The 24,049-nt window shown below is 45.3% G+C and overlaps 1 protein-coding gene across 6 annotated transcripts in view; it reads right to left on the bottom strand.

The window, feature by feature from the left end:
• Nucleotides 1-5,954: 5,954 nt before the first annotated feature.
• ZHX2 (zinc fingers and homeoboxes 2) overlaps nt 5,955-24,049 on the bottom strand; it is a 74,942-nt gene continuing 56,847 nt past the window's right edge. For all 6 annotated transcript variants that reach the window (XM_059866203.1, XM_059866231.1, XM_059866211.1 and 3 more), the window contains 2 exons: nt 12,289-14,972; nt 5,955-7,222 (listed from right to left, as the gene is read on the bottom strand). In XM_059866203.1, the coding sequence (XP_059722186.1) occupies nt 12,293-14,788 (2,496 nt within the window). In that variant the 5' untranslated portion in view covers nt 14,789-14,972 and the 3' untranslated portion in view covers nt 5,955-7,222; nt 12,289-12,292. The remainder of the gene's footprint in view (nt 7,223-12,288; nt 14,973-24,049) is intronic.

The raw sequence follows: 24,049 nt of genomic DNA, 5'->3' as shown, positions 1-24,049 counted from the left end.
CAAGCACATTATCAATAAGCCTATTCTGCTGCTGTCTAGTTGAGGACAAAGTGCTGAAGACATTGTTCAGTGCCACCACCTGCTCCCTCAGAGAGAGGTGCAGTCACTTTTGTTTAGATGTTGAAATGTTCTTGAAACTCGGGCACAGGGTGTGATTCTTGGGTATCCCACGCAGGGCCAGGAACTGGACTCAATGATCCTGATGGGTCCCTTCCAACTCGGCATATGCTATGGTTCTACAAGAGCACAGTCCTCTGAGAGGAGGTGATTTGGAGATAAGTTCATGTTTGGCAAAGCCTTGTCTGGGCTGTGGGGCTGTGCTGTGCCATGGTGGCAGCAGCCCCACTCTGGGACAGTGCTGAGCACAGTGACACCAGGGCACTTTGTGGCCGACACAGTGCTCAGCCTAGTGTCCCTCCCTTGGATGACACAAAATTGCTCAATGTGAGTCTGAAAAGAGGATGGTGATGTCCAGGTTCAAGTGCAGGCCAAGTATGAAGAAAACAAAACAAAGCTTCAGCAGCCTCCTGTGATTTAGATGGGCAAAGCTCCCACGCTGGAGGACAAAACTGCACTCTTTGGATAAGTGCTTATCGTTCTTGAAGCTGGCACAGCAGAGCAGAGCAGTCCATGCTTCAAAAAGCAAAGTAATTAATTCTCCTTGCTCTCAGCCTCAGCAGTCTCTGATGTGCAATGCTGCACTGCAACCAGGCATGGAGAAACTTTCTTCCCAATCAAAAGAAGTATTCAGTTTTTTTACTCTGATACAGCAGGGTTGGTCTTCCTTTTAATATTAATGGAGACAATGTCTTCCTTGCCTTTCCATGACCTTCAGTGTTTGTGCTTTGTGCTAAAATTTCCATTCCCCCTCCCTATTCAAATGCTGGCATAAAAAAAAAAAAAAAAAAAAAAAAAAAAAAAAAAAAAAAAAAAAAGAGATTAAAATTCCTTTTGTTTAAATCCCTAAGAAGGGAGCCTTAGAGCATGCCAGCCATCAGATGCAGGGGTAGGTCTTGGCTTGCACTCCTGGCTCTGAACTCTTCACCTGGGCCATGCTGGGTCAAACCTCTGGACCCTCAGCCCAATCCAAAAGCTCTTTGCCTGCTGTTGGCTCAGTTGTGGGTGAAGTTGGTGATAGCTGAGTCTGGGCTGGAGCAGAGATTTGGAGCTGTGCTTCTCAACCTGGGGTATTTCTACTCACCCTCTCTATAAAGGGGCTGACAGTGCCAAAGCCTCTGGCATCCTGTTTCTGTTGCAGATGCTCCAGTTGTGTCCTCTTGCTCTTAGCATGTGCAGTGGCCATCTCCAAAATGTGTCACAAACAATAATTAATAACTATGCCAATCAATCAAAATTAGTGCTGATTTAAATTCCTGCCCCAGCACTGAGATGACAGGGACTGCTGGGGTTATGGGAGGACTTAAAAAGCAAAGTATGTCAAATTGGAACATTTAGGTACAGATATATGTTACCTGCCACTGTGTGGCAAAGTGCATTTTGGTATGAAGGATTTGGTGTGAGGGGTTCAGGGAGGCCAATGAGGCTGAATGGTTCCATGCTTCTTGGTCTGAGGAGATAAAAACACTCCTTAAGCCATGAGGGGTTCAATTGCAGGTGTTGATGTGTTTATAAAGCACCCTTTGGCACACTGTGACCTCCTGCTGTAATGCAAAAGGAAATTCCCTCTGTGTGAGAATAAAACAGCAGCTGCAGCAATGGCTAGAAATGCTGCCCAGACTGGGGGGAGCACCTGGCACCTCCCGCTGGGGTCCCCTGTGCTGGTTTTGGTTGTGGTAGAGTTAATTTTCTTTACAGTAGCTGGTTTGGGGGTATGTTTTGGATTTGTGCTTTATTGAGTTGAATATGGCAAGGTCCCTTCCAGCTCAAACTACTCTGTGATTCTGTAATATCCCAAACCACTGGTCATCCTCAGCAATAACAGCTGAGGAAGAAGGAAGGAGGAGTGGGATGTTTGGAGTACTGGTGTGTGTTTTCCCAAGTCACTGTTACACGTGGTGGGGCCCTGTTCTCCTGGAGATGGCTGAACACCTGCCTGCCCGTGGGATGTTAATGAATTCCTTGTTTGCATTGCTTGTGTACATGGCTTTACCTATTAAACTGGCTTTATCTCAACCCACGAATTTTCCCACTTTTACCCTCCCAATTCTACTCCCCATCCAGCTGAGGGGGAGTCAGTGAGCAGCTGTGTAGGGCAGAGGTGCCAGCTGGGGTTAAACCACAACACTGCCCAAAACAGGTCTCTGGGAAAGGAAGATGGGTGGAGGATGTTCAGGAAGAGACTTAAAGGTGGAAGGAATTAAGGCAGGAAGGTGAAAGTTTTACCTGGAGACCTGGGTAAGAGAAGACACATGTCCTGGCAGGCTTGTGTGGGATGAGGGTCTCTGAGAATCCCCAGTCCCAGGCTGCTCATTTCTGCCCTTGTGCCTTTGCCCCTTGCAGAGTGAAAGGCTTAGAAATGCCAATGAAAGCGCAATGATTTGATCCCAATATAAAATGAAGCTTCCTTGTTGGAAGTCAAGACTAGGCCAAGCTGAACTGAGCTCTTACCTTTAACACATTCATTCAGCAGTCTTATGAATACCTGCATACATCTCAGTTTCTCTGTCCATAAACTTGGGTTAATGCTTTTATTCCTTTAGCTGTCTTATAGATGTTTGCAAAACTAATTATTTTATAGATTAAAATTGCTGCACACTAAATTTTACACAATACATTGCACTGGGATGATCCAGACTTTTAAGAAAGATTTTAAAAAATGAGGAAGGTGAGTTTGTGTACTGAGGAAACTACAAAGATGTCCAATTTACTGTGCCTGAGCCAGCTTGCTGGATGTGTTAGGTACATGTAAATGATGAGAATTTTAATATAATTGTAACTACCATTTTGGTGTATCAGTTGGAGGGAAATAAGAAAACCACAGCCCCCCCTGCTTTTGCTTGCTGTGCTCAAGGCGTGCTGTGTGATTTGCTCTGACAATTACCCGGTCACTCAGCTCTTAGCTCTGTCCTAGCCAGAGCTTGCAATAATCTGATTGGCATAATTCAACTGCATAACACCCCAGAAACCCTGCCTGGTGTTTTTATGCTGCTTTTCCATTCCTTCACTGTATATCTCACATTCTCTTGCTTTCAGTGAAGCATTCACTTTTCTGCTGTATTATGAATATTTTTGGAGTTATGCTCAAGAGCCACAGGCCCCATTCATAGCTGCTTTCCATTAGTCTAGCAGATTTCCAGCTCAGGTTTCTCTTTTTACCCAGCAGACAGTAAAAAAGTTCCTTTCCATTGCTGGTGTGCTCTCTCCTTGCTAACAAGATGCCAAATGACTTCCTACAATGTTGTCTTATGTGCTTCTGAAATTTATTCTTTTCCTCCTTCTGTAAACTGGTAAGATTTCAGGATGCATCTTTTTGCTACCTAAGAAATCTGAGGGCTACAAGATGAGGAATGTTTAAGTGGTAAATTTCTGCTGATGGCAAATATAATACATAAATATTACTTATCTTGGTTGCCATTTTACCTGTTTGTGTATTTCTCTAGGTTATCATCACATAATTATCATTATGCTCATAATCACTTGGATTTCTTGTATAACCCAGCACTTTCCTTCCGGTTTGTGCTGGTCCACATGGTGCTGGGACACTCCTTCTTCCTAGGGATCCCTGCAACTGCTGAGTTTCCCCCTGCAGGTGCAGGTTTCTTGCCCCATTCACTGGCTGAATTTCAGAGTGACACTTTAAATGAAATTCCCAAAGGTCAGAATTGGAGGTTCGAGGTAAGAAATTATGCTACTGCACAATTGTGATTGAAAAGAGCTATTTTTTTTTCTTCCTTAAAAAAATAGTATTTGAGAAAACTGAACTGAGACATTTAGACTGCAGGGAGTTTAGAGTTGCTCAAGCTGTTGCCCCTGAAGTTCCCAAGGCTTGGTTAAATGGGGCTTTGAGCCACTTGATCTATTGAAAGATGTCCCTGCCCAGTGCAGTGGTGATGGATGAGATGATCTTTAAATGTTCCTTGTGATCCAAACCATTCTGTGATGCTATTCTGTGTTGTCTGAGTGGTCTCTCACTATTCACATTTAATAAGGCTTCTGACATGTCTAAATTGTGTTATGATGTACTTGGAGCCCCCAGATTTCTAACACCAGTACAGAGCTTCCCAGAATCTTATGGACCAAGCAGAAGAATAATGAAAATCCTTGTCAGCAAAAATCAGACAAAATTTAAAAAGCAGAGTTCACCTAATTCAAGGTGTTACTGACTTCCCACTGACGGATTTTTCTACAAGCCACATTTTAATCTTGTACAAGTTTAAAAATCTGATTTATTTTTATTTTGTGTTTAACTAGATTCTTTCTGATTAGAAACTTCAACACTTATGTTAAAATGCATTGTGGAAGGCCTCAATCAACACCTGAGCACCAGGGACTGCTGCTGCTGGGGGACCCTGCCCAGGAAAGGCTGTCCCAAGCTGTCCCCTCGCTGCAGGGCTCTGCCAGGACAGGCCCTGCTGGCCGTGTTCCTGCAGCAGCTCTGGGCTGCAGGGCTGTGGGAGGAAACTCGGTGTCAGCAGCGTTTTCATGGTGTGCAAGGAAACCCCAGGGCCCTGTCCCTAATGGCTGCCGTGCACAAACAATGTCCCCATTGTCCCTTGCTGCTGGCACTCTCCTAGAAACGCAGTCACTGTGGCTGTGTTAATTAAACACAAAGCCTGCTTCCACTGCCCAGCTCTGACAGACACACTGAAGCAGCCTCTGGGGCACCTGGGCTGCTTCAGGCTCAGCCAAAAGGGGTCCTGGGCTCAGCTCTGCTGGGCTCTGAAGGTTGGGTACCACACCATGCCCTGCCTGCACAAAGCCCCTCAGTGCCACCAGCCTGCTTGCTGGGGGACAGCCTCAGATGTATTAGCTGTGTGATGACAGACTGCAGGGCCACTGCTAGTGTTTTATTTGAATTGCAGAGATCTCAACGAGCCCCAGTCCTGTGCCCTAATCCACTGTATCTGGGATGTACAAATACAGAAAAACCCAGGTGGGTCTTGTTCTTCCTAAGCTCCCTAGGAGCACTGCTAGTTAAGTAGGTCAGTGCTCCAAACACACAGATGTACTACACATGTCAGACAGGAGAGATGCAAACTGCAATACTAAGCCAGCAAGTGGCTGTTAAAAACTTTATAAGGGCAATTAAACTATTACCACCCTTTCATACAAGCAGTGGAAAGAGAAGTGGCAATTAGTTTCAGCTACAGCTTTGGAGTTCTGGACAAGCATCTTCAGATGCATTTTCTTTTTGGTTGCCTGATCTGTGCATCCGTGACTGCGCAGGCATCTGCCTCCACTCTGCAGCTGAACACCTGAGCTGTGTGTGATGGGACATGTGCCTGCTTCCTGGCTGGCAGCCTGTGTCCAGGGACCAGCTGATGTCACTTTCCCACCTTTTGCACACAAATGCAGCAAACAAAGTGCTGCCCCATCCAGTTACTCCTCTTCAGCAAGGAACCAGACAACTTTACTGCAAGGGAATTCACTTGTTGCCACCCACTGCAAACCTCCCTCTACAGTTATATGTTGTGCTGATGATTAATAAAAATAACTCCATATGGGTGAATCACAGGGGTGGTTTCATTCATTCATTCAGTTTGTGAATCTGCAATCAAAATAAAAGGTGTTCCCCAAAGGCTCATTCCCAGGCACTGTCTGCATCCTTCCTGCAGGAAACAGCTCACTGACAGGGGGGGAATAAACATTAGTATTCACAGAGTTCACTTTAATACTGTTGGTATTTGCCAAATACTGCAAAACCAGTGAAACCCTCATTGCAGCTCTAAAGACATCAAAGTCCTGTGCACAAACTTTTGAGCTGAGCTTGGGTGGGGTTTGGTTTTCTTGGGTTTTATTTATTTCAGAGTAAAACAAAAGCGTTGAGAAAAAAGTTATGAAAATTTTTAGCCTTTGTTTTATTGAGTTACAACAAATGAGCAACAAGTTAGAAAAGTTGGATTTATTCAAACTCCCTAGCATCCTGTTTGTGCCATGTACTGAAAGGTGGGCAAGTTCTCCAACCCCAGCTTGGCAGAGAAATGCCTGGACAGCTGTTGCACCCAGGCTCCTGCTCCCCTCCCTCCTCACCCATGCACAGACAGACATCCCCACACAAATCCAAATTAGCAGTATTTGAAAAAAAGTGCACTCAGGAACCTAAGAGTGATCAAAAAATTTAGTGGCGAGGGTTAATAAGAAAGTTCTGTTGTGCGCTACAACGTCTAAAGCTGGAGGGCAGCCTGCTGGTTATGGTGTCCATCACTGTACCAGCCAAAGAAACACAAATAAATTTGGATTATGAAGCATCTTCATTTCCTCATTCCAACCCCTCTGGGAGTTGTAATGCATGTTTAAACAAAAAGTGCTAAAAAAACCTCGAAACCAAACCAACAACCAAAAAAAGGCATTCTAGCCAAATCTTCAGAGACCCACAGCTGGGGCTGGCTGGTGAAAAGTGAAGTACAGGAGCTGGAGAAGGCTTGCCTTGTAGGAGCATGGAAAAGCAGAGATTTAAATATTTCAATCAGTAGCAGGTGGCCATAGAACAAAACAAAAAAGTCAAAACAACAAGAGAAAAAAACAAAAAAACAAACCCCACTGCTCCAGAACATGTTTAACTGGTCTGAAATGTAAACTGGAGTGGGGATCTGGGCTCAGGTGTTGATCTGCACCAAGACAACTCCAAAAGATTGCAAATCTTTCTTAAAACGCTTCAGGAAAAAAAAAAAATCTCCCTCCTCCACAAAAGACACTTCCCTCCCCCCAACCAACCCCAAAATTTCTCAACTGCATTATATGCAAGAATAACTTGCACCTATTAAAAAAATTAACAAAATTTTTATGTTGTACAAATCTGTTCCAGTAGAGGAAGAGGCAGGGCGGGAAAGTGGATGGGAGAGAAACTAAGAGAAAACTATGTACAAGGACCCTTTCCTCTTTCCTTCTTCTCTTTTGTAATGCAGTAGTAGGACTTTGGCACTATCAACAATTCCATGGTGATGCTCCATGAGAATATTTCTTCTCACTGTGCCTCCACAAGCGCAGTTTGAGACTTGGAGTCACAACACACTCTCTCACCCAGGCAGGAAAATAGAGTTGTCTTCTATTTTCAGAGAGCATTTCCCCTTCAACATCAGGACAGTGCAGCTGAGGAGTACCCCTGCAAAAATTACAACAGCAGCATATTATTTTTCAAGGCACTGTTTGAGCTGCTAACTATGACAAGAGAGCCGGTTTACATGCCTGCACATGTGGTTACACTGTTTTGTGTTAACTGTGCCCTGAGGCCTATCCTTATCACAGCCTCATCTGGTAGGGTGCTGCATTTTTGCTGCATGTAACACCCAGCTAATAATCCCCTATAAGCTTCTAACAGGGAAACATGGTCCAGCCTTGGCTCAGACAGATTCTCACACTGACTCAAAATGATGCCTGCACGTGTTTGGGGCAACTGCTTTGCAAACCACAGGACAGACAGTGCTAAAACCAAGAAGACTTCAGGTCTTTCTCCCCCAGTAAATCCCCTCATACTACTCCCTGTTTTACATGATTTTAGAAAATTATACAAACTAAAAGACAATGGAAAAAGTTGGATGTGCCTGTGCTCTGCAGAGCAGCTTCCTGGTTCTGCTATCACTCCTGCACCATCATAAAGGCTGCACAATTGGACCAGAGATTAAAAGATGACCCCTCAAAACCCAGCCTTCAAACAGGCACCAATTCACACACATCCCCAGTTCCAGCAAAAAGCAATGGCTCTACGGCAGGGATTAAGCTCAGTTTTTCCACACTGAGGTGTGAACGTGCAAGAAGTGCAAACATCCTCTCACCCACCCTGCAGCAGTGCTCACTGAAACCTGAGCTGACTCCTTATTTCACACCTCTCATGGATGTTGCTGTCTGCTCTGTTATTTCCCACAAAAGCAGTGGGCTCTATCTGGTATCTGCAATGCAGTCAAGCCCAGGGACAGGCCATAGGCTTGCACCAACATCAAGGGGAAAAGTCCTCCCCCCACCCTTGAGACCTTCCCATACAGGCCCCTGTTCATCCTGACTCGCTGGAAAATTTTAATTGCTGCACTGGGTTTTGCTTCTTTCTCTGAAATCCTCCATTATGGTAGAGCTTGAGTCTCTAATGAACCTCACTCATTCCAGGGGAAAAAGCATGTCCTCCCTACTTCAGCCTCATTCCCTCAAAAGTTTTAGGGTGACCTGAATACTGCACTGGTCAATCCCTTGCTGAGTTACTTCAGGATGCTGACTTGGAGCCCAGCACCAGTAGCAGACACTACTGTGAGCTTTCTAAATGAAACCCTAAGCCTCAAGAAAAGTGAGAACTTGGGCAGAGAGGGAGAAACCCAGTGATGTTCACTGTTGGTGGTTTTGGACACTGGAATGCACTGGGTCACTGGCAAGCGAGTAATCTGAGCTCCTGCAACAGTGCAGAAGGGCTGGAGATGCTGCCAGGAGGACCCAGACTGCCTCTGATGCTCAGTACCACGCATTCAGCAGATGCAATGGATGACTGCCTTCAGGCTTTTTTGTTTCCCTACTGTGCAACCTTCACACATGGTTTGACTTTGGCAAATCTCCAGGATCTGGGGTGTTCAGCTACCTCATTCCCACCATGAGCCACAGGCTCTGGTGCCCACATCTTGCAGGGTTCATGCTTTAAAAAGGAGGTCAGGAAATAACTCCAGAAAAAGACAGTTTACTGTGGAAAGGTGGAGATGGGGAAAAAACCAGATCATTCTGAGAAAAAACAAAAGCTCTGGTCTTGGGAAAACCCCACAGGGAGACAATACTAAAGAAAGCCAGCAGAAGCTGCCAAACACTCTGGCATGCTCTGGTGCTGCTCTCCTGTCTGAGCTGTAGTTTGCTGTGTTTAATCAGAACCAGTTTCTGTTTGTCAGTTTGTGCACAGGAGGACAAGGGACCCAGTTCTGCCCTGTGCTGTGGGAAGGCAGGAACCTCTCTACTGATGGAAAGGGAGCTACAGCACTCTTGACAGAGCAGTTGGACCTCACTACAAGAGGGACACAAAGCTTCATGACAGACAGGAACACTTCCAGAGATGGCTTCAGTGCACCCTACAGCATCCACTCAGCATCTGGAAGGCCTGGCACCCTATGGGGACAGGTCTCCCAGCCTCTGTTCAAGAAAGCTGATCCGCTCCATGGAATAAATCCAATTTTGCCAAAAACTTCAGATACAGACTTAGTTACAGAGACTCTTAGTGCTGGGATGGCACTGCAGAGCCTGGCATGAATCCTGCTCTCACAGAGGCCCACTTCCTTGTGAAATTCCCTCTAGCTGCTGCAGCAGCAGAATTTGCCAAACATGGATCAGTTTTGGAAAAACTCATTTTTTTAAGGCATAAGGTCTGTGTAGGCTATGACACAAATGCTCTCTAATAGTTCCAAAATCTCCTAAAGCTACATACTGGAGAAGAGAATGACTGAGATGGTCTGGAAGAACTGAGGATTTACAAAAGCCACACCCAAATTCAGTCAAGAAGGGTATGGAGGTCAATCATCAACAAACATTCATTTTAGACTATGCAGATCAAGCTGGCAAAACAGCAACACCAGGAATATGAAAGGAGCATGCTTCTGCCTGGTGCATGGCTCAGCAGTGAGAGACTCACCCAGCAAGTGTGGCTGTGTGAGACAAGAGGAATCCCTTGTCAGCTCTTTAGTCCACCTCTTACATGTGGCACCTGAGGAGCATGTTAGGAAAAATCAATCTTTTATGACAACTGACAGAAACAAGTTCCCTGTCAGGTCATACAAAAGTCTCTGCTTTTGAGTCACACCCTGGATGTCACTTGGGATAACACCTTGTTAACGTAACACCAACATTTTAGCTGAAAATTTCTAAGATTGGCTGCCCAGTGGAAGCTTACAAAAAGTAGCTGAGATAATTGCCTGAGTCCCATCAGTGTGGGGTATAAAGATTCCAAATTTTGTGTCACAACATCTGTGGCAATGCCTCCATGTGTGCACCACACAGCAGGCACTTGCATTCCTCAGCTGAGACTTAGAGGCAGAATATAGGAAAATAAAAAAACCTTTTTTAAGTCCCCAGACCAGCACACTGAGAAAATGGCAAGGAGCAGAGGACAGAAGGGCCCTCAGACCATTACTGCACACTCTTTGCAGCAGAAGTCCTGCTCCAGTGCACCTTTCCTCAGCAGGTGTATTGAACACACAACCATCAGAAAGCTCCTCATCCAAAGGATTACTCAGCAACAGTTTAACTGAGATTAAAGTTCTTATAAAAATTCCTCTCTGGTAACACTTGAGCACCTCCAGAGCCCTGAAGCTTTATGGTCAACATCTGTACCAGGGCACAGAGGCAGGAGGTTCACTCCATGCCTGACACTGCTCACAAGCACAAAAATGCAGGCACCAAACCTAGGCTGCTGGAAGGAGCTGTGGCAGATCCTGGTTTCATAGTACAAGAGGTTTGTAAGAAACAGGGGTTTCTGGCAACTCCCCCTGCTCCTGCCTTCTTCTCCATTGCCCCTCTGAGCCCCTGATCTGCTCCCTCTCCTCAGAATCAATATTTGTAGCTGGAAGGGGGAACTGTTCTGGAATAACAACCTAGAGAAAAAGAATTCCACAATGCATTTATTCCTCACACATTTGACTTTAAAAGGCAGATCAGATCCTGGCTCTCCCCTCTTATGTGGCTGCACAGCAGTGGCACCCCAGTGTGCCTCTGGCTGATGTTCCCACATCCTTCTTCCTTTAATCCCTGCCTTTGACACACAGGTAACACCTGCTCCTCACATCCATAATTACCAACTTTTTCAAAAGTAATGGAGGACAGTGCCTTGCAATGCAGTCTGAATCTGTAAGATTTTGTTATAAAGGTGCTGTCATAACATTTCTCAAGATTAGCAAACAGAATTCACAGTTAAAAATAATACCAACCTTCAGGGCTGGTTTTTTTTTCAACTCAGAGAATGTCCAGGAGACTCTGGGACAAGTACTGCACATGGAGAAAGTGGTGTGCTAGGCAGCAGGGCTTGCTGCCAAAAACAACTGCACCTCTGCAACAGGTAGTTCAATCCAAGTACTGGTAGCTACAATAGCAGAAGTCTTAAATGCAAGTGTGGAGGCACTTCTCTCAGTCCTGGCTTTTTTTTTTTTTGTTAATTTGTAAAGAAATACTAAAGTATATTTTACTTACTAGATGCCAGAAAATCACCAATTTTCTCAAACAGGTTTCTCTCACTATGGTTTTTAATGCAGGATGCTGAGTTTTCTGTAGCACAAACTCTAAAGCTGTGGTTTAAAGAAACTCCAGATTCAGGTTTACTGAGCACAAAATGTTACAGGTTCCAGTGAACTCAATTAAACATGCAAGAATTACTGACAGTGCTTGTTCCAGATTTACACCTGTGCAGTTGTGATCCCAAACAGGATTCAGCTCTCCAAATAACAAGTCCTTTTGCATTGGGAAAGATCATATAACCCCCCCTCCCTTAAAGCCAGGCCCTGCAGCTTGCTTTTAAATTCAAGATCCTGTGAAGAAGAGCTGCTAAACACCCACACAGCCTAGTCTGGGGCATTTCCTAAGCCTCTACTGAGAGCAAGCAGAACAAAGCTAGACTGAAGAGAGTTCTCACTTGCAAGAGGAAGAAAACACATTTGCATGAGCCACTTCAGTCCCACTTTTTTCTTTTTTTTTTGCTCGCTTTTGCATAAAGAGGCATCTGTGTCCTAGGCCCTTCCCCCAGTGACCTTTTGTTTTCAACATGGCAGGATGCTGCAAAGGAAGGACCTGAGATGCAAAAACAGGCACAGCCTCTATTCAGTGATCTCTCAGCAAGGGGGATATTAGCAGCTAGTGTTACTTACTATTTCTTCATGTGGTTCAGCTAGCATGTTTTATGTAAAGTACATACAGGTTGTTTAAAGACAGAAAGTTTAAAGGTTTAATCACTAATTGCAAAAAAAAAAAAAAAATTATGAAAACTTCCCTTATCCAGGACTTGACTCACAAGGAGACAAAAAACAAGGCAAATGGCACTAACCCCTCCTCTATCATGCAGCTGGCTTTAATTTACAAGCAGAATGGGTCTCCCTTTTGTTCAGGCATCCAGCAGGCACAAAGCATCCTGCAGGGATGGGCTCCAGGGATTTACACTGAAGCTGGGCTACAGAATGCTGAAAGCACACCCTGCAGGCTCAGAGAAAAGGGCACCCTCAGCATTACCTGTCTATACGTGGGCATTGTCTCCAGATATACTTTCAGAGTCCAAGTCTGGCAGCTCTCTGTGGCCCTCGGGGGCCGTTTGGCTCCAGGGGTCCGTACAGTCCGAGGCAGCGTCGTCCTCGCCCACCGTCACCTCCACCCAGCTGGCCTCTGCTGGCTCCTCGTTCTCCTCACTGCCGTGGCCATCGTGGCTGTTGCTGCACTCCAGCCTGTCCACACTCTCTGCTTGATTCCCCAACAAAGAGTCCTTCAGTGGTTCACAGTCTCTTTTTGCTCTCACCACTGGTTTCCCCCCATTCTCTTCATTCAGTTTTTTATGCTCCTGGTAATGCTGCCGAGACACCTCATTACCATTCTTTGGACTCTCAATGTGCTTTGAGCTCTTTTTCTGGCTTTGCTTGTTATGACCATCACCAGCATACTGCTGCTGGTACTGGTCAATCCATTTAAGTGACCCTGTTCTTAGAGAAGACCGGTTTTCCTTGAACCAGCGAACTATTTCCGTTCTCGTGAGCCCAGTCTGAGATGCCAGCTGGTCGTACTCCTGGGGTGATGGCCACTGGGTCCTTGCAAATGTGCTTTTCAATAGATGAATTTGCTCTTGTGTTTTCTTCAATGTGGTAGCGGACCCAGATAAAGCACCAGGGAGCTGAGAGCTAGTCAGAAGTTCTGCCTGGCTTATTGCACCATTGGGAGTTCCTTGATCCTTAATTTTTCTGTATGATCCCATCGAGTCCAAGACAGCTTGCTCCATGCTGTCCCTTATCTTTCTGCGCTCAGAGAACCATGAATCTATCTCCCTCCTACTCAGCTTTGTCTCCATTCGAAGCCTGTCCAATTCTCCCTGGGTAGGAAAAGAACATTTTAGGAAACTCTCCTCAAGGGCCCTAAGCTGCTCTTGAGTTTTCTCTTTGAATCTCTGGGGAGTGAAATCTGTGTATGGGTGAAATGACCGGCCGTGTCGACCAGCTGAAGGTGCTATTTGATCTTTCCCTAAAGCATCACCAGGAATTTGCACAATGCCCCTCTGACTTCTGTACCTGTGGTCACTGAACCACTTTTTGATCTCACTCCTGGAAAGACCTGTTGCCTCTATAAGCCGGTAGACTTCTGCATCATCAGGAAACTGGCTTGCCATGAAACTGGCCTTCAGCTCTGCTATCTGCTCCTTGGTCTTTTTCCGCTCACTGGCCGGGGTCACTGGAACAGCAGTCACCTTGGCAGGAATCTCAGGCACCTGAACTATGTGAGGACGCTTGGCCTCTGGGGCACTTGATAAGGTCTGTATTGTCCTCTTTTGGCCCTGATTTGGGGCAACAGCAAGGGTAATTGGTGAACAGGAAACAGTTGAACCATTTGATACAGGAGTCAAAACCAGGCCAGTCTGGCCCAGTATCTGACAAGGCAAGGCTGTCTGGATGATGGGCTGTGGCATTTTTGCAGTTGCCAAAGGAGCTGGCAGGACGGTGATGGTCTGGGGAACTGCCTGGATAGTACCATTGAACATCTTCTTCCTTGCTTCCTCCACTTCTTCAGGAGACCAACTTATACCGTGCTTCAAACGCTGCGTAGCAAACCAGATTCGGATTTGTTCTTCGGGATGTTTTGATGCTGCTGTCAACCACGACAGCTCTGCTTGTGTTGGGTAAGGAAACTTATTAAAGGAGTTGATCATGGTCGCATTAGTGTCCAGTGCAGAGTTGTATTTGGTACTGTTCAGAGGGACTGGGACCTTGGGGACAAGGTTGATATTTGGTGGCAGCTGTACAGAGGGCATAACATGGGCTAACACATCATGGAGAAGGTCTCCATTTATACAGGCAATAGCTTCAGTGGCTTCAGTTATGATGTGGGGGAGAGCACCATCCACGTGGTTTTCCATAACTCCCTCTTCTGGCTTTTTGGATCCCTTCTTGGCTTCCCCTTTAGGCTTTCCCAGTTTCATCGCGGGCGCTTTATTTGCGCCGCTTCCCCCATGGAGTGAATCGTCACACTCTGCATTTTCCAGCCCACTGCTTGTGACAGTGACATCGTTAGTGGCAGCCTCAATAGACTGCTCTAGAACAGTCTGATTATTGCGTTTAATTAATTTCAGTTTAAAGTTAGTCTCTCCCGGGTGGTATTTTGTGTTGTGGTCAGACAAAGAATCGTATTTTTTGGTTGTGAAGTTGCATTCAGCACAGACATACAGGGGGTTGAGAATGACATTTGGATGCTGAGTGTCAACGTGCTCTGTGAATTCATTTAGGTTTTGGGTTGAGTAAGGGCAGTACTTACACTCATAACCACCCTGGGGTTTCTTAGACTGATTTTCACCCGTGGGCTTCGCCTCCACCACCTCACAGTCTTTGACTGAGCTTTCTGAAGGCCAGTTTTTTTTGGAGTCCTGCTGTGATGCACCCTTGTCTTTAGGAGCCTCTGCGCCCTCGGCACCTTCCTGCTCCACGACTTCAGAAGTTCGCACCATACAGGGAGTTGTGGACTTTCTTTTGCTGGCCATGGCAGCTGCTGGCAGGGTGCTGCTGTCCAGATGCTGGCTTCTTTTGACAGGGTGAGCAACCAACTCAGCAGATCTTGCAAACAGCTCCAAACTTCCCTGATAATTTGACTCTGTTTTGTTTAAAGAATTTCTGCCCTGGCTGTGACCCTCAGCTTCAACAGCAGACCTGTCAGCTGCATGACACCTGTGAAACAAAGCACATGTTGTTAGCCACTGATCAATAAAACACAAATTTAACAGAAAGCCACAGCTCAAGGTGTGTGCATTTGCAAGGCATGTGCATATTTTGGATATTGCTGAACTCTTCTTCCTCCATGTCATCATTTTAAGAGTCAAAAATCTCCCCAAAAAGCAAAAAGTCATGGGTAATTTGCAATGAAGTGCACCACTGGAAGAAAATGACTGGAACTAATAAGATGAACAGACAGGGAATTTTAATTTCCACTAGACTCAATGTGTTTAGTTAGGAAAAGAAGAAGATAGTACTATAAATACTGCATCTTTTTATAGAAGCTGCAATTCTATTAATTACTATTTTGTAGCTTGCAGATTTGAAATTGAGTGTGATTTATATTAAACTTAATTACTTCCCACTGTCACTTACCTTGTAAATATGACTACTAAATGACTGTGGTTACTAATGATGGGTGATTTCTAAATAAAGCTATAGGATCTGCCTTGGTTGTAAAAGTAATGGCAGAAAGATGAGTTAATGTAAATCAACACTTGCAAAGGTCTGTGTTTTGAGAAAAGGTGGGCTCAAAGAAACTGCAGCAGGAAACTACAGATTTGTGGAGGCCTATCAAGTCTTTTCCAGATGAGAAGTTTCCTTAAAACACCACTTCTCACTCAGCATTGACAGAAACAGCAACCAAAGGCCATTGAAGCCCTCAGATTCCTTTTAAACAGGGTCCCTTTCTGTGACCCCACTGATAATGTCCCAACTTGTGCATGCCACTTCCTACAGAATTCAAAAAAGCCAAACCAAAACATTGTAAAGCTTTATTTTTAATGCTGAAGCACTTTTGAAAGTTCCCAAATGCAAGAGTTCTGTAACACATATTTTCTGAAGGACAGGAGGCAAACACCAGTCAGAACAAGCACAAAGAAAAATTACACCAACTTTTTTAGGATCTACACTCACTCTTTAGGACTGGATGGAGGGAAAAAGAACAATTTAGTTGTCAAAAGAGCTTAATTAATTAAAAAAAAAAAAAAGATTAAAAAGGTCACTTCCCTATTTGACAAGATGCTTTTTAAAATTTATCACTGATTCAAATTTGTTATTCTTCCTGGTCAGATGGTCTCTGGTTTCATAATACTTCTACAGTCTCGACAGAAAACTCAGATTTAACAATCAAGAAGTTCTTGGAATTGAGTGGGAGGCACACTGGTGCTCACAAACCGGAGGAGGATGGAAAGGAGATTTGCAGAGTGGGTCAGGTCTGCACTGAGTTCTGCAGAAGTGCTCTAAATGGAGAATTTGAACTAGAGATCCAATGGAAGATACCCCTACCCCTTGCAGGAGGGACAGACTGGATAATCTTTAAAGATCACTTCCAAGCCAAAGCATGATCTCATGTCTAACCAAATGCACATCTGCTTGTTGTGAAGATTGTAAATTACAAGCTGCATCCAGAACCGGAGACATGAAGATCTAACAAAATAAAACATCACTGCAGTCACATCTGGACACATCCAACATCAGCAGAGACTTTATAACCACCTGAGTGCTGTCCCTGTATCTGCTCCTCTCACTGGAGCCTTGGCATGAGAGAACCTGTGAAAGCAGCCGCCAGCTTCTCGCTTGTGTTTGCAGCTGAGGAACATTCTGCAGGTCTCCAGAGCACAGTGCTGCTGCTCTGCCTGTCACAGATCATTCCATTCCTGTGCACATGGAAACTCAAACCATACACTGCCAAAGGAAGCAGCCCCAGCTGGGGATAGGAGCAGGGATGGCAGCTCCCAGCCCTACACTCAAAAGCCAGCAGGAAGCGATTCCCCATCCACGGAAGGCTCCGCGCGCGGATTCCTCAGGCAGCGCCTTCGCGGGTAAGGCTCTGGTGACACTCAGGCTGTGAAACGCCAAACACACCATGGAGAAGATCCCATGCACATTTACTATGGTGCAGGTGCCTCTGCAGAGCTGCACAGTGCTTTGTGTTCACAGCGCTGCCACCGCTGCACCTCCCAGCCCTGACACAGCCCAGGCATGCTCCTGCACACTCGGGGAAGCATCAGAGCATCTGGCTGACTTTGGAGGGTGCATTTGAGCTCCAGGTGCTTCTCTGGGAAACAGAGCACATCTGCTGAGCTCTGTGAAACAGGCATGGGGCTGCCCACAGGCCTATGGCTCTGCCTTGGTCAGGGTGACCCAGTGCTATTTCCCCCCAATCTAGGACCACCAACATTGTCACCACCATTCCCCAAAGCATTTGCCTCTCAGCCAACATTTCCTTTTCTGTTTCCTTTTTTTATCCTTCTGCCTTTTAATGATAAACAAACAAGAACAGTGAAAGCAATGATGCCTGCTTTTCTGTACATTTGTGGCTATTTACCATTGAACTAGATCACACTGAACATTCTCTATTATTTCCACATATTCCTTCAAAATTCCCCTTCTACTTCACCTCACAATTGTCCTTCCACAGATATTTTGGCTGTGATCTGTGACTTGCTGCATCCCACTGTGAGTGGGATCTGAAGCTGGAGACAAACACACAACTGCCCCAATGCCCATCTTCCTGATCACCCATTTTCAACTGTGCTTGCAGAAAATTAATTTGCTTTGAGGCTTCTTCCCTTACACCAAATCTGGTTGAAACAGGGCAAAAGACAGGGGTAAAATGGGCTCTGCAAGCCCAGCTGGTGCTGTGAACAGGGTGATCAGGTCATCTCACTCTTCCCTGTAGATCCCACAACATTTGTGATATTGACTTGGATGAGGGAAGGGAGGTGCAAGGCAGTGTCCTGGCCAGGGTAATGAAGATGGAGCCATGGCTCCTGAGATGCTCCTCTGAGTCTTGCTCTCCCTCTCAGGCCACAGCTGCTCCTAATGGTCTGCTCCTGTTTTAATGCATGACCTCGTGCAAAATTCATGTGGCAACATCAGCAAAAGGAAGAAAATTCAAAGGACATCAGAGACAGAGCAAGGCTTATTTATATTTCACTGAACTTGCCCCTGCCTCCACAGGAAGAAAAAGCTAGGAATGTAAAGGAATGTGATGGAAGAGAAAGAGTGGAAAAGGAGAAACATCTAGGTTACAGCTTTGAGTCAATCAAAGGTTTCTTAAAAGTCAGACTAAATGTTTTGCATTCCCCAGTCTCTGGAAGCTCAGCAAGCTCTCTGCTGCACCAAGCTCCTAACTCTTATGAGGACAGGAGGACTGGCCTCAAACAAGGATGCTCTGATACAGAGGAAGGGCCAAGGTCCCTTGAAAACATATCTAAGTGTGTGGAAAGATGAAAAATTCTGTCTGCTACAGTTTGTCCAGAAAATTGTACAGATTGTTTCTTCTCTTCCTTCTTCCTTTCCACAGAGTGGTTTTCTGCATGTCTAATTGCTGGGTTTCTAACCCTACACTTGGAGTAGTTTGTTCTGCCACATGAGAATCATGATGCACCACAGAAATAAAGCACAAGTCAAATGCTTCTTTTTAGAAGTCAATAAAAGAAACAAGTGACTTTTAGTCTATGATGTGTAGTCTTGAGCACGCATTAGTAGCTACAGACTGTCCCTTAAGCCCACGCCCTGAATGATGGGGAAGAGGAGAAGCTCAACACTTTCCTGAGCAAGGGGAGTTTATTGGGATCTCCAAGCAGTAGCTCCTGCAGGACCTTAGTAAGGATGTCATTTGGGATAAAGTAAGAGAAAGTTCCAAAAGAGGATTGGACCCCGCCCTATCCAAAAACACATCCACCTTTTGGGAGGTGCATCATGTACATTTGCAGGGACTGCCACATGTCATCCCAGAACATTAGAGAAAGCATCAAGAGCATCTCACAGCTTTCAAACATGAGCCACTTGCCAAAAAATCAAAGGCCCAGCAGACAGCTTTAAATATGCAGTGTTGCCCCTGACAAAACTGATAAAGGATGCCACTTCAGCTCCTCCAATGCAAGGCTCAGCAACTGGCACATCCTGATGGCAGCCTGAGCTGCACCAAACCACCTGAGCCCTGTCCACAGGACATGCATTCCTTCCAGGGCCAAACCTACATCTGATACTCAGTGCAGGGCTGCACCATGGTCAGGTCAACCTCCATCCCTGAAGCTGGGCCTGTTCTCCTTATATCTTGTTATGGACAGGACTGTGGACAAATAATCTGCATTTCTGGGCTGCTGCCACTGTGGAGAGCCCACAGGAGTGAGGTGCAGGGGTGCAGTCAGCAGCTGCCTTGCGAGCTCACTGTGTACTCACTGGAGACCCCTCATCCCTCCAGCTCACCTGCCACATCTCTTGTCTCCCCATACTGCAGGGGGTTGAAAGAAAAAAAAAAAAAGTATCATTTTTTGAATTTTCTTTTTAAATGAACAAAGCAGCAAAAGGCAACCAGGTGAAAAACAAGATGCTTGGCTCCAAGCAGAATCTGTCATTGTGAATGAGTTTTAGACCAAACCACAGAGAGCCTGTGTGCAGGAACAAAAACTTTCAATCTGCTTTGCTCTGCAAAGCCTTCCAGGACAGGAGCACACAAGTCAGAAGCAATGCCTTCTTTTAAACTTATCTCCCCACAAGTGTGTCACAGCACTTATGAGTGAGGGCCTAACCTGTCTTCATTTAATTTCTGAGATTTGTTTAAATAATGAAATAATCCAGCCAGAGTCCTCTGATCAATGCAGCTCCTGTTCAAACAGCTACAGAGCAGCTGACAAGAGAAAGAAGCGGGATCTTAATGGCAACTCTGTGCATGACTGAGGAAATGCCACATTTCCTATCATGGCCCCAGACTGGGGAAACTGCAGAGAATCACACAGGAAAAATAAACAGTGTTTTTAGGCCTGGCTGGCACTGGAAAACGCTTGCCTGTGTAGCAAAGCCACCTTCCATCAGCAAAAGGTAACTGTACAGTGCAAGCTAAGGGATGATAAAAACAAATCCAAAAGGTTTCTCTTGCCGAATATTGAAATCTTTTCACTCTCTTGCATCTTTACCTTGTGCACATAGCTAAATTTTACACCCTATTTCCACCACAACAAAAGGGAAACATTTGGGTAGAAACTGAACTCCTTTTCTGCACTGCTGTTCCCACGGGCTCCTCCAAGGTGGTGGCAGAGCAGGAATTTTCCATGGGAGCTGGACACAGCTCAGTTGCACAAAGCATCATTCAAAACCCTGTGAGCTGTGGCTGGGGAAGCGGTAGGGCAGGGAGGGAGATAGGGAGAGATGCTGCTTGTTTTCCTTTATACCACAAAACATGAATGAGTCTGGAAAAGGCTGTCTAAAGATCACCAAACTTGAAGGTATGTCTAATTCAAAAGCATGGAAAACTTTAATTTTAGCAGTAAGGAAAAAGCACATCAGAATTATCACTGCTTTGTGCTGCACCTTGCTTTCAGCCAAGGGCTGGAGTAAAGTAAACAGAGGCTGAACCTCCCAGGCAGTGCAAATGGATCTTTACTTTTCACAGATAAACCTCACTTTTGGGAACAAACAAACAGAAAAAAACCAAACACTTTAGGGACACTTGTGAAATTTGTCAATAAAATCTTTCTTTATTTTTTCATCTTGCTGCATTGTTCACTCTGCCCTGGGCTGGCAGAGAGATCCCAGCACCTGGCCTCATTTGAAAATGAACAGTAGGGAAACCACCAGCACGAGGATAACTGCAAATAAGGACACAAATATATAGCAGTGCTCATTTGCAAGGGTTGGCTGATGTTTGGAGAGGGTGGAAACATTTTATTTTACTGCTTAGGAGCTCATTCTTCACAATCAGCATCCTCTCTGCTAACACAGGACAAGCAATAGCAAATTACACCCTTGTAATTTAACACCCACACCCCCCTTGTCTGAACGTGACAATTAATATCACAAAGGTAAAAGTTCCTCCTTGGAGCTTTCCCAGGCCCCTTCCCCAGCTTGAGGGCACAGCAGCAGTAAGAGAGGAGGAACACAGCACAGAGCTCACCAGCAAGGACTTGCTGGGCACAAACTGTTCAGTCCCTGGCTTCCTTTGGAATACCATCCCACTTTATTTCACAGCAAGTGGATCTCAGCAAAGCCCAACACAGATGCCCAGCTCTGCCCTTGGAGAGCAGCCAGCGTCCACCTGCTGATCACCACCTTGCAAACACTGCAGGCTGCTTTTAAGGCAGAGACACCACCTGCATCCTTCTTCCTGAGCTGTAGAATTTGCCACCCCTCCCAGGACATGTGACCAACCACACTGTGAGGGACCCCAGTGACTCTGTTCATTCCTGGGTATCTTCAGCCATCTCCTCTCACAGCCTTCCAAGCCTGGGGGTGCCTGGATGCAAACGCTGGGTCCCTCTGTGTGTCTCAGATTCTAACACTGTGTGGCTGCCCAGAAGTCATGCTCAAGTTCAGAGCAGAGCAGAAACTAACTGATATTACTTGACAGCATCAGAAGCCCCCCTTGACCACCTACTCTTTGTCCAGGAGGGCTGCAGCAATGCAAACAGAAGCAGCACAGGGCAGAGCTGTCATCCTGCTTCCCCCCAGAGACACTGAGCTTACATTCATTAGAGTTGTGGTAACGTTTTTCTCCTACAAGCACAAGGATGAGAGGGGAGATTCACATTTCACAGTGCAAAAAAAGAAACATGCCTAGGGTGATGTTCCTCCTTCCTTACAACTGCTTTCAGCATGCAGCTGCTACAGTAATATCAAAAAGCACATCAGCAAGCACAGCAAAAAACATGCTGTTGCTCTCCTCTGTGATAAAACACTTAAGAACATTGCTTAATTACATACAGAAGAATAAGTGGAAGCAAACCAGGGCAAATAATTCCTGCATGATTGCGACTGTAACGATTCACAAAAAACCCAACAAACCCACACAGAAAGAAAGGCAGGTTCTGTGAATTAGGGCAGAGCTTTTAAAACAGCATTTAAAGTCAGACCAGCATAGAGCTGCAACACCTCTACAGTTTTTTGTAAGCTGAATAAATCTCAATTATAGGGGAGGTATACAGACTGTTACAGCACTCACTTTTGCAGACGTGAAAAAATAAAATTGAAAGTTTGCATATGTTGGTGTAGACATTTCTAATTATAAAAAAATTCCCACATAGATGTCTGTAACAGGATACTGTGACCATGAATATTTTTCTACAGGAAAGCAGGAATTTATAATTTTTCTTTCTTTAAAGGACCAGAGACTCACACCTTTCAAAGGTGACCAGCAAACCAAAGTGCCTCTGGGACTCCTGACTTCCCCAGCAACAAATCCTGTGAAACTGGATGTCAACACATGAATGGGAGCAGAAGCAAAGCCAGTGCACATCCCACCTCTGCCCTGCACTCCCCTACAGCACAGTCTCTGTTTTTCTGTAAAAACACAAAGATAAAACAAGAATCAAAAGTTTTGGCGGGCTGAGGGTAGAATGAAAGGGGTTTTAGAAGGCACCGACAGCTGTAGAAAATCCCAGAGAACTGCATGATGAAATTAATCACATGAAAGCTGCCTCTTAACATTAACAGCTCAGCTGTGATGTGACCACTGTGTAGAGACAGAAAAACTTACTCTGAAAAACACAGGTGTTTTGGGGGGAAAAAACCCATTTGCAGGCTTCACCAGAATAGGCTGTGTGGCAGCACCATGCAACAGGTTTATTTCAGAGTACACTGCTAACAGGCTGTTCTTTTGAACTAAAATGTTCTCATTCAAGCTGCTGTTAAGCCAAAGATGTGGGGGAAATGGTGGTATGAACACAAGAGGCCAGCCCCTTCCCAGAAAAGGGGAAGTTGAATATTGCATGCTGTGAATTTGCTATTATAAGTACCAATCTGCAATCACTGGCTTGTACTTTTTTTGCCTTTTTTTAAATGAAGGCTTAATTCAGTTGCTAAAAACTAGATTAGGCCTGACTAGCTTTTTTGCTTTCTGAAAAAAACCTACTCACTATTAGAAACTGCACTTTACAAACTGGTTCATGCCCTGAACAACAGTCACTTATTCCAGCTAAGACAGTGGGCATAATCTTGGTGAAGGCAGGAGATGGTCCTTCTCCAGGAGGGCTCCCTCCAGAGCAGGAGGGAGAGCACTGGAGTGCCAAGGTGGGGACAAAATCCACGTTTCCCTTCTCCCCAGCCACTGCTTCCCCTCCAGAGAAGGGGCTGGCAACCCACAGCTCACACACAGAACGGGACATTGGGTACCCGCGGTGGCTGCAGCTCCCACTGCTTTGTGGGGCTGCTGCAGTCTGGGAAAAGCTTTTTTTCTTTGCAGTGTGTGCTCCTGCCAGGGGCACCCAGGTCCTGCTGGACACCCGACTTGGCTGCTGCCCTGCTCTGGAGTCACAGATGCCCAGGGACACAAAAGGACCCCAAATCCCAGTGGCACCTGACTGTGCACTCACAACCCAGAGGGTGATGGTGGATGCCCTGCTGAGAAATCGCTCTCTCCTCTGGGAGGGAGGAATACAAACTGAGCTCTTCCAGGCGAGATGATGCACAAACAACCCGTGCAAGGTACAGTCAGACACATCAGCAAATGTTCTCAACACCCACAGAGGGGCTGATCCTCTGTCCAACACCCTCCACTGGTGGCTTCCAGGGACAGCAAGCTCCAAAATAGCAGTCATGTACCCTGTCAAAATTACCTCCTTTAATCAGTGGTGTGCTCAGTGTTTACTCCTAGGGTGGGTACTGGCATGTTCAGAAGAGAGAAATAAAGATCAATAGACTTCTTACAAGAGAAACAGAAAAGCTATAAAAACATTCATTCTAATAAGTTTAATTACTTGTCTGTGCGACTCATTGAGTTCTCATCACTGGACTAAATTAAAGTCACTGGATATAAATAATTTTTCATATTGAGTTTTCATCCAGCATGATGTGGTAGGAGGACAAGAGACTCACAGACAAAGTAAAAATTATCTGTTCTGCTTAGTGGGTTAATGTATCTGGATAGATCTGTCTTTTATTTTATGCAGAAAAAAATAGTTTATCCTGTTAGAATGTTCAGCTTTACTTCTTTTCAGATACACCTTAAAGAGCAGCATTTTTTCTAGGAAACGGTGGAGATGTTAAAATAAATATTCTTTGCTTAGAACAGTTTAAGTAATAATTTCTTA

The sequence above is a fragment of the Haemorhous mexicanus genome, chromosome 1, assembly GCF_027477595.1.
Source record: "Haemorhous mexicanus isolate bHaeMex1 chromosome 1, bHaeMex1.pri, whole genome shotgun sequence".
In the NCBI taxonomy this organism is placed as follows: Eukaryota; Metazoa; Chordata; class Aves; order Passeriformes; family Fringillidae; genus Haemorhous; species Haemorhous mexicanus.
This window is presented reverse-complemented; position numbering and strand designations above follow the sequence as displayed.